Raw genomic sequence first — 14724 nt, 5'->3', positions numbered from 1 at the left:
GATTCTGACTAGCTCAGATTTAGTTGGGTTTATTTTCTCTCATATTAGTCAGTTTTCTAGTCGGCGTAATCATTGTGATGAACCCTATTGTGCATGCTCTGAAGTTACTAAAGATGATTAGAGGCTCTTGTCACAGTTAGGGCTCGTTCACACGAGCACTGTTTGCGTGCATTAGTAGTGCGCAGAGAAAGTGCTTCTATTAGAACCAATGGTTTTCTATAGAAGCAGTCACATAAAGGAATTTTAGACGCGTTAAATACGCACACCTATCAAAGATAGATCATGCGACTTGCAAAATTACATCTAAAATCTGTGCTGCTAGAAAAGATAGGACCCGACATACCTTTGGTGCATGCTTTCCATAGACTCCTATGAGACCTGGAAAACACGCAACTCGGACCGTGTGAATTCAAATAGCTGGAATTTACATGTTCACACAATTTTTAGTGCAGTATAGCCACATTCTTTTCACACGCCTATACTGCGCGCAAACAGCACTCATGTGAACAAGCCCTTGTAGAGATCACAGCGCATCCTGACTGTATAATTATGGTTTGTAACTTAATTAGTTGAATTTAGAATACAGATTGTAATAGCAATGTTACATACTGCAGCTGTTCTCCTGCATCATGGGAGTGTTAGTTGAGAGGATGAACAGTGAGAAAGTCTGCATCAAGATGGTGATAGATGGATGGATGGATGGATTTTATCAGATACTTATACCAAGCCAGATGAACAGACCCACATATCATACAGTATCTACAAAATTTGGTTTCTCTTACTGACAGACAGAAGCAAACTTTTTTATTGCTAACAGAGTTTGTAATTATGATCATAAGAAAACGTTGGCATGGGATGGACTTGTCGTTTTGAAGGACAAAAATTAAAAGCCCCTGGTTGGCTACTTTACTATTTCAATATAGGAATTTTTTATTTTATGTATGCTAATACGAGTTTGTTTTCTTTCTTTTTTTTCCAAACTTGATACAGCAAAAGAAGAGGAAGGGACAACCACAAGACTCTCGTGCAGGAGGCAAAAAATACAAGGAGTTCAAGTTCTGAGCCCCCTTCAAGTCTTTTTTCTTTTGTTTGTTTGTTTCATCCCTTGTGAATCATATTCTTTTATTTGTAATAAAACCTGTAAACTGTCTTATGTTTTGCCTCTGGCTCATGAACTTCGTATGATACAAAACACCATTAAAAATATGAAGAAGGTTCTATTCATAAATACACTTTTTGGACTATATTGGAAGACTAGCTGATATACCCAGCTTCGCCCGAGTTAATTTGGCACTGGTGTTTATCTGATGTTCACACGGAAAATCTTATGAAGTCGTGGTTACTTTAGAGATACCGGAAAAACATATGTTCACCATTTTGCATAGTGTTACCCAGGAAACACCACGGGGAGGTAACCATGCGACGTTTCCTTCATATAAAATGACATCAGGAAGTGAGAGAATTAGATTTCATACGTAAAATTTGGACGCTAATTCTTTTGCACTTAGAATTGAATAATCGAGTTGGGACCTATTAACTTTTCCTATTTATGACATAATCAATGCTCGTGCCAAATTTAACGTTTCTATGACACTGGAAAGTGAGAAAATTAGATTCCGTACGTAAAATTTGGACGCTAATTCTTTTGCGCATAGAATTGAATAATCGAGTTGGGACCCATTAGTTTTTCCTATTTATGACATAATCAATGCTCTTGCCAAATTTCACGTTTCTATGACAGCGGGAAGTGAGAAAATTAGATTCTGTACGTAAAATTTGGACGCTAATTCTTTTGCGCATAGAATTGAATAATGAAGTTGGGACCCATTAGCTTTTCCTATTTATGACCTAATCAATGCTCGTGCCAAATTTCACGTTTCTATGACACTGGAAAGTGAGAAAAATACATTCCGTACGTAAAATTTGGACGCTAATTCTTTTGCGCATAGAATTAAATAATCGAGTTGGGACCCATTAACTTTTCCTATTTATGACATATTCAATGCCCGTGCCAAATTTTAACTTTCCATGTGAGAAAATTAGATTCCGTACGTAAAATTTGGACGCTAATTCTTTGGCGCATAGAATTGAATAATCGAGTTGGGACCCATTAGCTTTTCCTATTTATGACATAATCAATGCTCGTGCCAAATTTCCAGTTTCTATGACACCGGGAAGTGAGAAAATTACATTCCGTACGTAAAATTTGGACGCTTATTCTTTTGCGCATAGAATTGAATAATGAAGTTGGGACCCATTAGCTTTTCCTATTTATGACCTAATCAATGCTCGTGCCAAATTTCACGTTTCTATGACACTGGAAAGTGAGAAAAATACATTCCGTACGTAAAATTTGGACGCTAATTCTTTTGCGCATAGAATTGAATAATCAAGTTGGGACCTATTAACTTTTCCTATTTATGACATATTCAATGCCTGTGCCAAGTTTTAAGTTTCTATGACATTGGGAAGTGAGAGATTTAGATTATGTACGTTAAATTTCGACACCAATTCTTTTGCGCTAGAATTGAATAATCGAGTTGGGACCCAATTACTTTTCCTATGTTGGAGATAATCTATGCTCGTGGCACAATTCATGTTTCTACGACATCGGGAAGTTGGAGAACTTTTGGCGAGTCAGTGAGTGAGTCAGTGAGTGAGTGAGTCAGTGAGTGAGTGAGTCAGTGAGTGAGTGAGTCAGTGAGTGAGTGAGTCAGTGAGTGAGTCAGTCAGTCAGTGAGTGAGTCAGTCAGTGAGTGAGTCAGTGAGTGAGTCAGTGAGTGAGTCAGTCAGTCAGTGAGTCAGTCAGTCAGTGAGTCAGTCAGTCAGTGAGTCAGTCAGTCAGTCAGTGAGTCAGTCAGTCAGTGAGTCAGTCAGTCAGTGAGTCAGTCAGTGAGTCAGTGAGTGAGTCAGTCAGTGAGTCAGTCAGTCAGTCAGTGAGTGAGTGAGTCAGTGAGTGAGTCAGTCAGTCAGTGAGTCAGTCAGTCAGTGAGTCAGTCAGTCAGTCAGTGAGTCAGTCAGTGAGTGAGTCAGTCAGTGAGTGAGTCAGTCAGTCAGTCAGTGAGTGAGTCAGTCAGTGAGTGAGTCAGTCAGTGAGTGAGTCAGTCAGTGAGTGAGTCAGTCAGTGAGTGAGTCAGTCAGTGAGTGAGTCAGTCAGTCAGTGAGTCAGTCAGTCAGTGAGTGAGTCAGTGAGTGAGTCAGTGAGTGAGTCAGTCAGTCAGTGAGTGAGTGAGTCAGTGAGTGAGTGAGTGAGTCAGTCAGTCAGTGAGTGAGTCAGTCAGTGAGTCAGTCAGTGAGTGAGTCAGTGAGTGAGTCAGTCAGTGAGTGAGTGAGTCAGTGAGTGAGTCAGTCAGTCAGTGAGTGAGTCAGTCAGTCAGTGAGTGAGTCAGTCAGTGAGTCAGTGAGTGAGTGAGTCAGTCAGTCAGTCAGTGAGTGAGTCAGTCAGTGAGTGAGTGAGTCAGTCAGTCAGTCAGTGAGTGAGTCAGTCAGTCAGTCAGTCAGTGAGTCAGTCAGTCAGTGAGTGAGTCAGTGAGTGAGTCAGTGAGTGAGTCAGTGAGTGAGTCAGTGAGTCAGTCAGTGAGTCAGTCAGTCAGTCAGTCAGTCAGTGAGTGAGTCAGTGAGTGAGTGAGTGAGTCAGTCAGTCAGTCAGTCAGTCAGTGAGTCAGTCAGTCAGTGAGTGAGTCAGTCAGTCAGTGAGTGAGTCAGTCAGTCAGTGAGTGAGTGAGTCAGTCAGTCAGTGAGTGAGTCAGTCAGTCAGTGAGTGAGTCAGTGAGTCAGTCAGTGAGTGAGTGAGTCAGTGAGTCAGTCAGTGAGTGAGTGAGTCAGTGAGTCAGTCAGTGAGTGAGTGAGTCAGTGAGTCAGTCAGTGAGTGAGTCAGTGAGTGAGTCAGTGAGTGAGTCAGTCAGTCAGTCAGTCAGTGAGTGAGTCAGTGAGTGAGTCAGTCAGTCAGTCAGTCAGTCAGTCAGTGAGTCAGTCAGTCAGTCAGTGAGTGAGTCAGTCAGTCAGTCAGTCAGTCAGTCAGTCAGTCAGTCAGTCAGTCAGTCAGTCAGTCAGTCAGTCAGTCAGTCAGTCAGTCAGTCAGTCAGTCAGTCAGTCAGTCAGTGAGTGAGTGAGTGAGTGAGTGAGTGAGTCAGTGAGTGAGTGAGTGAGTGAGTGAGTCAGTGAGTGAGTCAGTGAGTGAGTGAGTGAGTCAGTGAGTCAGTCAGTGAGTGAGTGAGTGAGTGAGTCAGTGAGTGAGTCAGTGAGTCAGTGAGTCAGTCAGTCAGTCAGTCAGTCAGTCAGTCAGTCAGTCAGTCAGTCAGTGAGTGAGTGAGTCAGTGAGTCAGTGAGTCAGTCAGTCAGTCAGTCAGTCAGTCAGTCAGTCAGTGAGTGAGTGAGTGAGTCAGTCAGTCAGTCAGTCAGTCAGTCAGTCAGTGAGTGAGTGAGTCAGTCAGTCAGTCAGTGAGTGAGTCAGTCAGTCAGTCAGTCAGTCAGTGAGTGAGTGAGTCAGTCAGTCAGTCAGTCAGTCAGTCAGTCAGTGAGTGAGTCAGTCAGTCAGTCAGTCAGTCAGTGAGTGAGTGAGTGAGTCAGTCAGTCAGTCAGTGAGTGAGTCAGTCAGTCAGTCAGTGAGTGAGTCAGTCAGTCAGTCAGTCAGTCAGTGAGTGAGTGAGTCAGTCAGTCAGTCAGTCAGTCAGTCAGTCAGTCAGTCAGTCAGTCAGTGAGTGAGTCAGTCAGTCAGTCAGTGAGTCAGTCAGTGAGTCAGTCAGTCAGTCAGTCAGTGAGTGAGTCAGTCAGTCAGTCAGTCAGTCAGTCAGTCAGTCAGTCAGTCAGTGAGTGAGTCAGTCAGTGAGTGAGTCAGTCAGTCAGTGAGTGAGTGAGTCAGTCAGTCAGTCAGTGAGTCAGTCAGTCAGTCAGTCAGTCAGTGAGTGAGTGAGTGAGTCAGTCAGTCAGTCAGTCAGTGAGTGAGTGAGTCAGTCAGTCAGTCAGTCAGTCAGTCAGTCAGTGAGTGAGTCAGTCAGTCAGTCAGTGAGTGAGTCAGTCAGTCAGTCAGTGAGTGAGTCAGTCAGTCAGTGAGTCAGTCAGTCAGTCAGTGAGTGAGTCAGTCAGTCAGTGAGTGAGTCAGTCAGTCAGTCAGTCAGTGAGTGAGTCAGTCAGTCAGTGAGTGAGTCAGTCAGTCAGTGAGTGAGTCAGTCAGTCAGTGAGTGAGTCAGTCAGTCAGTGAGTGAGTCAGTCAGTCAGTCAGTGAGTGAGTCAGTCAGTCAGTGAGTGAGTCAGTCAGTCAGTCAGTGAGTGAGTCAGTCAGTCAGTGAGTCAGTCAGTCAGTCAGTCAGTCAGTCAGTCAGTGAGTGAGTGAGTCAGTCAGTCAGTCAGTCAGTGAGTGAGTCAGTCAGTGAGTGAGTGAGTCAGTCAGTCAGTCAGTCAGTGAGTGAGTGAGTCAGTCAGTCAGTCAGTCAGTCAGTCAGTCAGTGAGTGAGTCAGTCAGTCAGTCAGTGAGTGAGTCAGTCAGTCAGTGAGTGAGTCAGTCAGTCAGTGAGTGAGTCAGTCAGTCAGTGAGTGAGTCAGTCAGTCAGTCAGTGAGTGAGTCAGTCAGTCAGTGAGTCAGTCAGTCAGTCAGTCAGTCAGTCAGTCAGTCAGTCAGTCAGTCAGTGAGTGAGTCAGTCAGTCAGTCAGTGAGTCAGTCAGTCAGTCAGTGAGTGAGTCAGTCAGTCAGTGAGTGAGTCAGTCAGTCAGTCAGTCAGTCAGTCAGTCAGTGAGTGAGTGAGTCAGTCAGTCAGTCAGTCAGTGAGTGAGTCAGTCAGTGAGTGAGTGAGTCAGTCAGTCAGTGAGTCAGTCAGTCAGTCAGTCAGTGAGTGAGTCAGTCAGTCAGTCAGTCAGTCAGTCAGTCAGTGAGTGAGTCAGTCAGTCAGTCAGTCAGTCAGTCAGTCAGTCAGTCAGTCAGTCAGTCAGTGAGTGAGTCAGTGAGTGAGTGAGTGAGTCAGTCAGTCAGTCAGTCAGTGAGTGAGTGAGTCAGTCAGTCAGTCAGTGAGTGAGTGAGTCAGTCAGTCAGTGAGTGAGTCAGTCAGTCAGTCAGTCAGTCAGTCAGTCAGTGAGTCAGTCAGTCAGTCAGTCAGTGAGTCAGTCAGTGAGTGAGTGAGTGAGTCAGTCAGTCAGTCAGTCAGTGAGTGAGTGAGTCAGTCAGTGAGTGAGTGAGTGAGTCAGTCAGTCAGTCAGTCAGTCAGTCAGTGAGTGAGTCAGTCAGTCAGTCAGTGAGTGAGTCAGTCAGTCAGTGAGTGAGTCAGTCAGTCAGTCAGTGAGTGAGTCAGTCAGTCAGTCAGTCAGTCAGTGAGTGAGTCAGTCAGTCAGTCAGTCAGTGAGTGAGTCAGTCAGTCAGTGAGTGAGTCAGTCAGTCAGTCAGTGAGTGAGTCAGTCAGTCAGTCAGTCAGTGAGTGAGTGAGTCAGTCAGTCAGTCAGTCAGTGAGTGAGTCAGTCAGTCAGTGAGTGAGTCAGTCAGTCAGTGAGTGAGTCAGTCAGTCAGTCAGTGAGTGAGTCAGTCAGTCAGTCAGTGAGTGAGTCAGTCAGTCAGTCAGTGAGTGAGTCAGTCAGTCAGTCAGTCAGTGAGTGAGTGAGTCAGTCAGTCAGTCAGTCAGTGAGTGAGTCAGTCAGTCAGTGAGTGAGTCAGTCAGTCAGTGAGTGAGTCAGTCAGTCAGTCAGTCAGTGAGTGAGTCAGTCAGTCAGTCAGTGAGTGAGTCAGTCAGTGAGTGAGTGAGTCAGTCAGTCAGTGAGTCAGTGAGTGAGTCAGTCAGTGAGTGAGTGAGTCAGTCAGTGAGTGAGTCAGTCAGTCAGTCAGTCAGTCAGTGAGTGAGTGAGTGAGTCAGTGAGTGAGTGAGTCAGTCAGTGAGTGAGTGAGTGAGTCAGTCAGTCAGTCAGTCAGTCAGTGAGTGAGTCAGTCAGTGAGTGAGTGAGTGAGTCAGTCAGTCAGTCAGTCAGTCAGTCAGTCAGTGAGTGAGTGAGTCAGTGAGTGAGTCAGTGAGTGAGTCAGTCAGTCAGTCAGTCAGTCAGTCAGTCAGTGAGTCAGTCAGTCAGTCAGTGAGTGAGTCAGTCAGTCAGTGAGTGAGTCAGTCAGTCAGTCAGTGAGTGAGTCAGTCAGTCAGTGAGTGAGTCAGTCAGTCAGTCAGTCAGTGAGTGAGTGAGTCAGTCAGTGAGTGAGTCAGTCAGTCAGTCAGTGAGTGAGTGAGTCAGTCAGTGAGTGAGTGAGTCAGTCAGTCAGTCAGTCAGTGAGTGAGTCAGTCAGTCAGTCAGTGAGTGAGTGAGTCAGTCAGTGAGTGAGTCAGTCAGTCAGTGAGTGAGTGAGTGAGTCAGTCAGTGAGTGAGTCAGTCAGTCAGTGAGTGAGTGAGTCAGTCAGTGAGTGAGTCAGTCAGTGAGTGAGTGAGTGAGTGAGTGAGTCAGTCAGTCAGTCAGTGAGTGAGTGAGTCAGTCAGTGAGTGAGTCAGTCAGTCAGTCAGTGAGTGAGTCAGTCAGTCAGTCAGTCAGTCAGTCAGTGAGTGAGTGAGTCAGTCAGTGAGTGAGTCAGTCAGTCAGTCAGTGAGTGAGTGAGTCAGTCAGTGAGTGAGTCAGTCAGTCAGTCAGTGAGTGAGTCAGTCAGTCAGTCAGTCAGTCAGTCAGTGAGTGAGTGAGTCAGTCAGTGAGTGAGTCAGTGAGTCAGTCAGTGAGTGAGTCAGTCAGTCAGTCAGTCAGTCAGTCAGTGAGTGAGTGAGTCAGTCAGTGAGTCAGTCAGTCAGTCAGTGAGTGAGTCAGTCAGTCAGTCAGTCAGTCAGTCAGTGAGTGAGTGAGTCAGTCAGTGAGTGAGTCAGTCAGTCAGTCAGTGAGTGAGTCAGTCAGTCAGTCAGTCAGTCAGTCAGTGAGTGAGTGAGTCAGTCAGTCAGTGAGTGAGTGAGTGAGTCAGTCAGTGAGTCAGTTAGTCAGTGAGTGAGTCAGTCAGTGAGTGAGTCAGTCAGTCAGTCAGTGAGTGAGTGAGTCAGTCAGTCAGTGAGTGAGTCAGTCAGTCAGTCAGTCAGTGAGTGAGTGAGTCAGTCAGTGAGTGAGTCAGTCAGTCAGTCAGTCAGTCAGTGAGTCAGTCAGTGAGTGAGTCAGTCAGTCAGTCAGTCAGTGAGTGAGTCAGTCAGTCAGTGAGTGAGTCAGTCAGTCAGTCAGTCAGTCAGTGAGTGAGTCAGTCAGTGAGTGAGTCAGTCAGTCAGTCAGTGAGTGAGTCAGTCAGTGAGTGAGTGAGTCAGTCAGTGAGTGAGTCAGTCAGTCAGTCAGTGAGTGAGTGAGTGAGTCAGTCAGTGAGTGAGTCAGTCAGTCAGTCAGTGAGTGAGTGAGTGAGTGAGTCAGTCAGTGAGTCAGTCAGTCAGTCAGTGAGTGAGTGAGTGAGTGAGTGAGTGAGTCAGTCAGTGAGTCAGTCAGTCAGTCAGTCAGTGAGTGAGTGAGTGAGTCAGTCAGTGAGTCAGTCAGTCAGTCAGTGAGTGAGTGAGTCAGTCAGTCAGTCAGTGAGTGAGTCAGTCAGTCAGTCAGTGAGTGAGTGAGTCAGTGAGTGAGTGAGTCAGTCAGTGAGTGAGTCAGTCAGTCAGTCAGTCAGTGAGTGAGTGAGTGAGTGAGTCAGTCAGTCAGTGAGTGAGTCAGTCAGTCAGTCAGTCAGTGAGTGAGTCAGTCAGTCAGTGAGTGAGTGAGTCAGTCAGTGAGTGAGTCAGTCAGTCAGTCAGTGAGTGAGTCAGTCAGTCAGTGAGTGAGTCAGTCAGTCAGTCAGTGAGTGAGTGAGTCAGTCAGTGAGTGAGTCAGTCAGTCAGTGAGTGAGTGAGTGAGTCAGTCAGTGAGTGAGTGAGTGAGTCAGTCAGTCAGTGAGTGAGTCAGTCAGTCAGTGAGTGAGTCAGTCAGTCAGTCAGTCAGTGAGTGAGTCAGTCAGTCAGTCAGTGAGTGAGTCAGTCAGTCAGTCAGTGAGTGAGTCAGTCAGTCAGTGAGTGAGTGAGTCAGTCAGTGAGTGAGTCAGTCAGTCAGTGAGTGAGTGAGTGAGTCAGTCAGTGAGTGAGTCAGTCAGTCAGTGAGTGAGTCAGTCAGTGAGTCAGTGAGTGAGTGAGTCAGTCAGTCAGTGAGTGAGTCAGTCAGTCAGTCAGTGAGTGAGTGAGTCAGTCAGTGAGTGAGTCAGTCAGTCAGTCAGTCAGTGAGTGAGTCAGTCAGTCAGTCAGTGAGTGAGTCAGTCAGTCAGTCAGTCAGTCAGTCAGTCAGTGAGTGAGTCAGTCAGTCAGTCAGTGAGTGAGTGAGTCAGTCAGTCAGTCAGTCAGTGAGTGAGTCAGTCAGTCAGTCAGTGAGTGAGTGAGTGAGTCAGTCAGTGAGTGAGTCAGTCAGTCAGTCAGTGAGTGAGTGAGTCAGTCAGTCAGTCAGTGAGTGAGTGAGTCAGTCAGTGAGTCAGTCAGTCAGTCAGTCAGTGAGTGAGTGAGTCAGTCAGTGAGTGAGTCAGTCAGTCAGTGAGTGAGTGAGTGAGTCAGTCAGTGAGTCAGTCAGTCAGTCAGTCAGTGAGTGAGTCAGTCAGTCAGTGAGTGAGTGAGTCAGTCAGTGAGTGAGTCAGTCAGTCAGTCAGTGAGTGAGTGAGTCAGTCAGTGAGTCAGTCAGTCAGTCAGTCAGTGAGTGAGTGAGTCAGTCAGTGAGTGAGTCAGTCAGTCAGTGAGTGAGTGAGTGAGTCAGTCAGTGAGTCAGTCAGTCAGTCAGTCAGTCAGTGAGTGAGTGAGTCAGTCAGTGAGTCAGTCAGTCAGTCAGTCAGTGAGTGAGTGAGTCAGTCAGTGAGTGAGTCAGTCAGTCAGTCAGTGAGTGAGTGAGTCAGTCAGTCAGTCAGTGAGTGAGTCAGTCAGTCAGTCAGTGAGTGAGTCAGTCAGTGAGTGAGTCAGTCAGTCAGTCAGTCAGTCAGTCAGTGAGTGAGTCAGTCAGTCAGTCAGTGAGTGAGTCAGTCAGTGAGTGAGTCAGTCAGTCAGTCAGTCAGTCAGTCAGTGAGTGAGTCAGTCAGTCAGTCTGACTCACTCACTGACTGACTGACTGACTCACTGACTGACTGACTGACTGACTGACTGACTCACTCACTGACTGACTGACTGACTGACTGACTGACTGACTCACTCACTGACTGACTGACTGACTCACTCACTCACTCACTGACTGACTGACTGACTCACTCACTGACTGACTGACTGACTCACTCACTGACTGACTGACTGACTCACTCACTCACTCACTCACTGACTGACTGACTGACTCACTCACTGACTGACTGACTGACTCACTCACTGACTGACTGACTGACTCACTCACTCACTCACTCACTGACTGACTGACTGACTCACTCACTGACTGACTGACTGACTCACTCACTGACTGACTGACTGACTCACTCACTCACTGACTGACTGACTGACTGACTCACTCACTCACTGACTGACTGACTGACTCACTCACTGACTGACTGACTGACTCACTCACTGACTGACTGACTGACTCACTCACTCACTCACTCACTGACTGACTGACTGACTCACTCACTGACTGACTGACTGACTCACTCACTGACTGACTGACTGACTCACTCACTCACTCACTCACTGACTGACTGACTGACTCACTCACTGACTGACTGACTGACTGACTGACTGACTCACTGACTGACTCACTCACTGACTCACTGACTGACTGACTGACTGACTGACTCACTCACTGACTCACTCACTGACTGACTGACTCACTCACTGACTGACTGACTCACTCACTCACTCACTCACTGACTGACTGACTGACTGACTGACTCACTCACTCACTGACTGACTGACTGACTGACTCACTCACTGACTGACTGACTGACTCACTCACTGACTGACTGACTCACTCACTGACTGACTGACTGACTCACTCACTCACTCACTGACTGACTGACTGACTCACTCACTCACTGACTGACTGACTGACTGACTGACTCACTCACTGACTGACTGACTGACTGACTGACTCACTCACTGACTGACTGACTGACTGACTGACTCACTCACTGACTGACTGACTGACTGACTGACTGACTCACTCACTGACTGACTGACTGACTGACTGACTCACTCACTGACTGACTGACTGACTGACTGACTGACTCACTCACTCACTCACTGACTCACTCACTGACTGACTGACTGACTGACTGACTGACTGACTGACTCACTCACTGACTGACTGACTGACTGACTGACTGACTGACTCACTGACTGACTGACTGACTCACTCACTGACTGACTCACTCACTGACTGACTGACTGACTCACTCACTGACTGACTGACTGACTGACTGACTGACTGACTCACTCACTGACTGACTGACTGTCTGACTGACTCACTCACTGACTGACTGACTGACTGACTGACTGACTGACTCACTCACTGACTGACTGACTGACTGACTGACTCACTCACTCACTGACTGACTGACTGACTGACTGACTGACTGACTGACTGACTCACTCACTGACTGACTGACTGACTGACTGACTGACTGACTGACTGACTGACTCACTCACTGACTGACTGACTGACTGACTGACTGACTCACTCACTCACTCACTGACTGACTGACTGACTCACTCACTGACTGACTGACTGACTGACTGACTGACTGACTCACTCACTCACTCACTCACTCACTGACTGACTGACTGACTCACTCACTGACTGACTGACTGACTGACTGACTGACTGACTGACTGACTGACTCACTGACTGACTGACTGACTGACTGACTGACTCACTGACTGACTGACTGACTGACTGACTGACTCACTCACTGACTGACTGACTGACTGACTGACTGACTGACTGACTCACTGACTGACTGACTGACTGACTGACTCACTCACTGACTGACTGACTGACTGACTGACTGACTGACTGACTGACTGACTCACTGACTGACTGACTGACTGACTGACTCACTGACTGACTGACTGACTGACTGACTGACTGACTGACTCACTCACTGACTGACTGACTGACTGACTGACTGACTGACTGACTGACTGACTGACTCACTCACTGACTGACTGACTGACTGACTGACTGACTGACTGACTGACTGACTGACTCACTCACTGACTGACTGACTGACTGACTGACTCACTCACTGACTGACTGACTCACTCACTGACTGACTGACTGACTGACTGACTGACTGACTGACTGACTCACTCACTGACTGACTGACTGACTGACTGACTGACTGACTGACTGACTGACTGACTGACTGACTGACTGACTGACTCACTGACTGACTGACTGACTGACTGACTGACTGACTGACTGACTGACTGACTGACTGACTGACTGACTGACTGACTCACTGACTGACTGACTGACTGACTCACTGACTCACTGACTGACTGACTGACTGACTGACTCACTCACTGACTGACTGACTGACTGACTGACTGACTGACTGACTGACTGACTCACTCACTGACTGACTGACTGACTGACTGACTGACTCACTCACTGACTGACTGACTGACTGACTGACTGACTGACTGACTGACTGACTGACTGACTGACTGACTGACTGACTGACTGACTGACTGACTGACTGACTGACTGACTGACTGACTGACTGACTGACTGACTGACTGACTGACTGACTGACTCACTCACTGACTGACTCACTGACTGACTGACTGACTGACTGACTCACTGACTGACTGACTGACTGACTGACTGACTGACTGACTGACTGACTGACTCACTGACTGACTCACTGACTGACTGACTCACTCACTGACTGACTGACTGACTGACTGACTGACTCACTCACTGACTGACTGACTCACTCACTCACTGACTGACTGACTGACTGACTGACTGACTCACTCACTGACTGACTGACTGACTGACTGACTGACTGACTGACTGACTGACTCACTGACTGACTGACTGACTCACTCACTGACTGACTGACTGACTGACTGACTGACTGACTGACTCACTGACTGACTGACTGACTGACTGACTGACTGACTCACTGACTGACTGACTGACTGACTGACTGACTGACTCACTGACTGACTGACTGACTCACTCACTGACTGACTGACTGACTGACTGACTGACTCACTCACTGACTGACTGACTGACTGACTGACTCACTGACTGACTGACTGACTGACTGACTGACTGACTCACTCACTGACTGACTGACTGACTGACTGACTGACTCACTCACTCACTGACTGACTGACTCACTCACTGACTGACTGACTGACTGACTGACTGACTCACTCACTGACTGACTGACTGACTGACTGACTCACTCACTGACTGACTGACTGACTGACTGACTGACTGACTGACTGACTCACTGACTGACTGACTCACTGACTCACTGACTGACTCACTGACTGACTGACTGACTGACTGACTGACTGACTGACTGACTGACTGACTGACTGACTGACTGACTGACTGACTGACTGACTCACTCACTCACTGACTGACTGACTGACTGACTGACTGACTCACTGACTGACTGACTGACTGACTGACTGACTGACTGACTGACTGACTGACTGACTGACTGACTGACTGACTGACTCACTCACTGACTGACTGACTGACTCACTCACTGACTGACTGACTGACTGACTGACTGACTGACTGACTGACTCACTCACTGACTGACTGACTGACTGACTGACTGACTGACTGACTGACTGACTGACTGACTGACTCACTCACTGACTGACTGACTCACTCACTCACTGACTGACTGACTGACTGACTGACTGACTGACTGACTGACTCACTCACTGACTGACTGACTGACTGACTGACTGACTGACTGACTGACTGACTGACTGACTGACTGACTGACTGACTGACTGACTGACTGACTGACTGACTGACTGACTGACTGACTCACTGACTGACTGACTCACTGACTGACTCACTGACTGACTCACTCACTGACTGACTGACTGACTGACTGACTCACTGACTGACTCACTGACTGACTGACTCACTGACTGACTGACTGACTGACTGACTGACTGACTCACTCACTGACTGACTGACTCACTGACTGACTGACTGACTCACTGACTGACTGACTGACTCACTCACTGACTGACTGACTCACTCACTGACTGACTGACTCACTCACTGACTGACTGACTGACTGACTGACTGACTGACTCACTGACTGACTGACTGACTCACTCACTCACTGACTGACTGACTGACTGACTGACTCACTGACTGACTGACTGACTGACTGACTCACTCACTGACTGACTGACTGACTGACTCACTGACTGACTGACTGACTGACTGACTGACTGACTGACTGACTGACTGACTGACTCACTCACTCACTCACTGACTGACTGACTGACTGACTGACTGACTCACTCACTCACTGACTGACTGACTGACTGACTGACTGACTGACTGACTGACTGACTGACTGACTGACTGACTGACTGACTGACTCACTGACTGACTGACTGACTGACTGACTCACTGACTGACTGACTGACTGACTGACTGACTGACTGACTGACTGACTGACTGACTCACTGACTGACTGACTGACTGACTGACTCACTGACTGACTGACTGACTGACTGACTGACTGACTCACTGACTGACTCACTGACTGACTGACTCACTGACTGACTGACTGACTGACTGACTGACTCACTCACTGACTGACTGACTCACTCACT

The 14724-nt window shown here is 47.7% G+C and overlaps 1 protein-coding gene across 1 annotated transcript in view; it reads left to right on the top strand.

Moving 5' to 3' along the window:
- Window positions 1-1150, top strand: part of SF3B2 (splicing factor 3b subunit 2) — a 61556-nt gene extending 60406 nt beyond the window's left edge. The window contains exon 21 of the mRNA XM_066582553.1: window positions 991-1150. Within this exon, the coding sequence (XP_066438650.1) occupies window positions 991-1062 (72 nt within the window). The 3' untranslated portion in view covers window positions 1063-1150. The remainder of the gene's footprint in view (window positions 1-990) is intronic.
- Window positions 1151-14724: the final 13574 nt, after the last annotated feature.

Source organism: Eleutherodactylus coqui, chromosome 11 (assembly GCF_035609145.1).
Source record: "Eleutherodactylus coqui strain aEleCoq1 chromosome 11, aEleCoq1.hap1, whole genome shotgun sequence".
NCBI lineage: Eukaryota > Metazoa > Chordata > Amphibia > Anura > Eleutherodactylidae > Eleutherodactylus > Eleutherodactylus coqui.
Note: the sequence above shows the minus strand (reverse complement) of the source record. Positions and strands in the feature narration are given on the sequence as shown.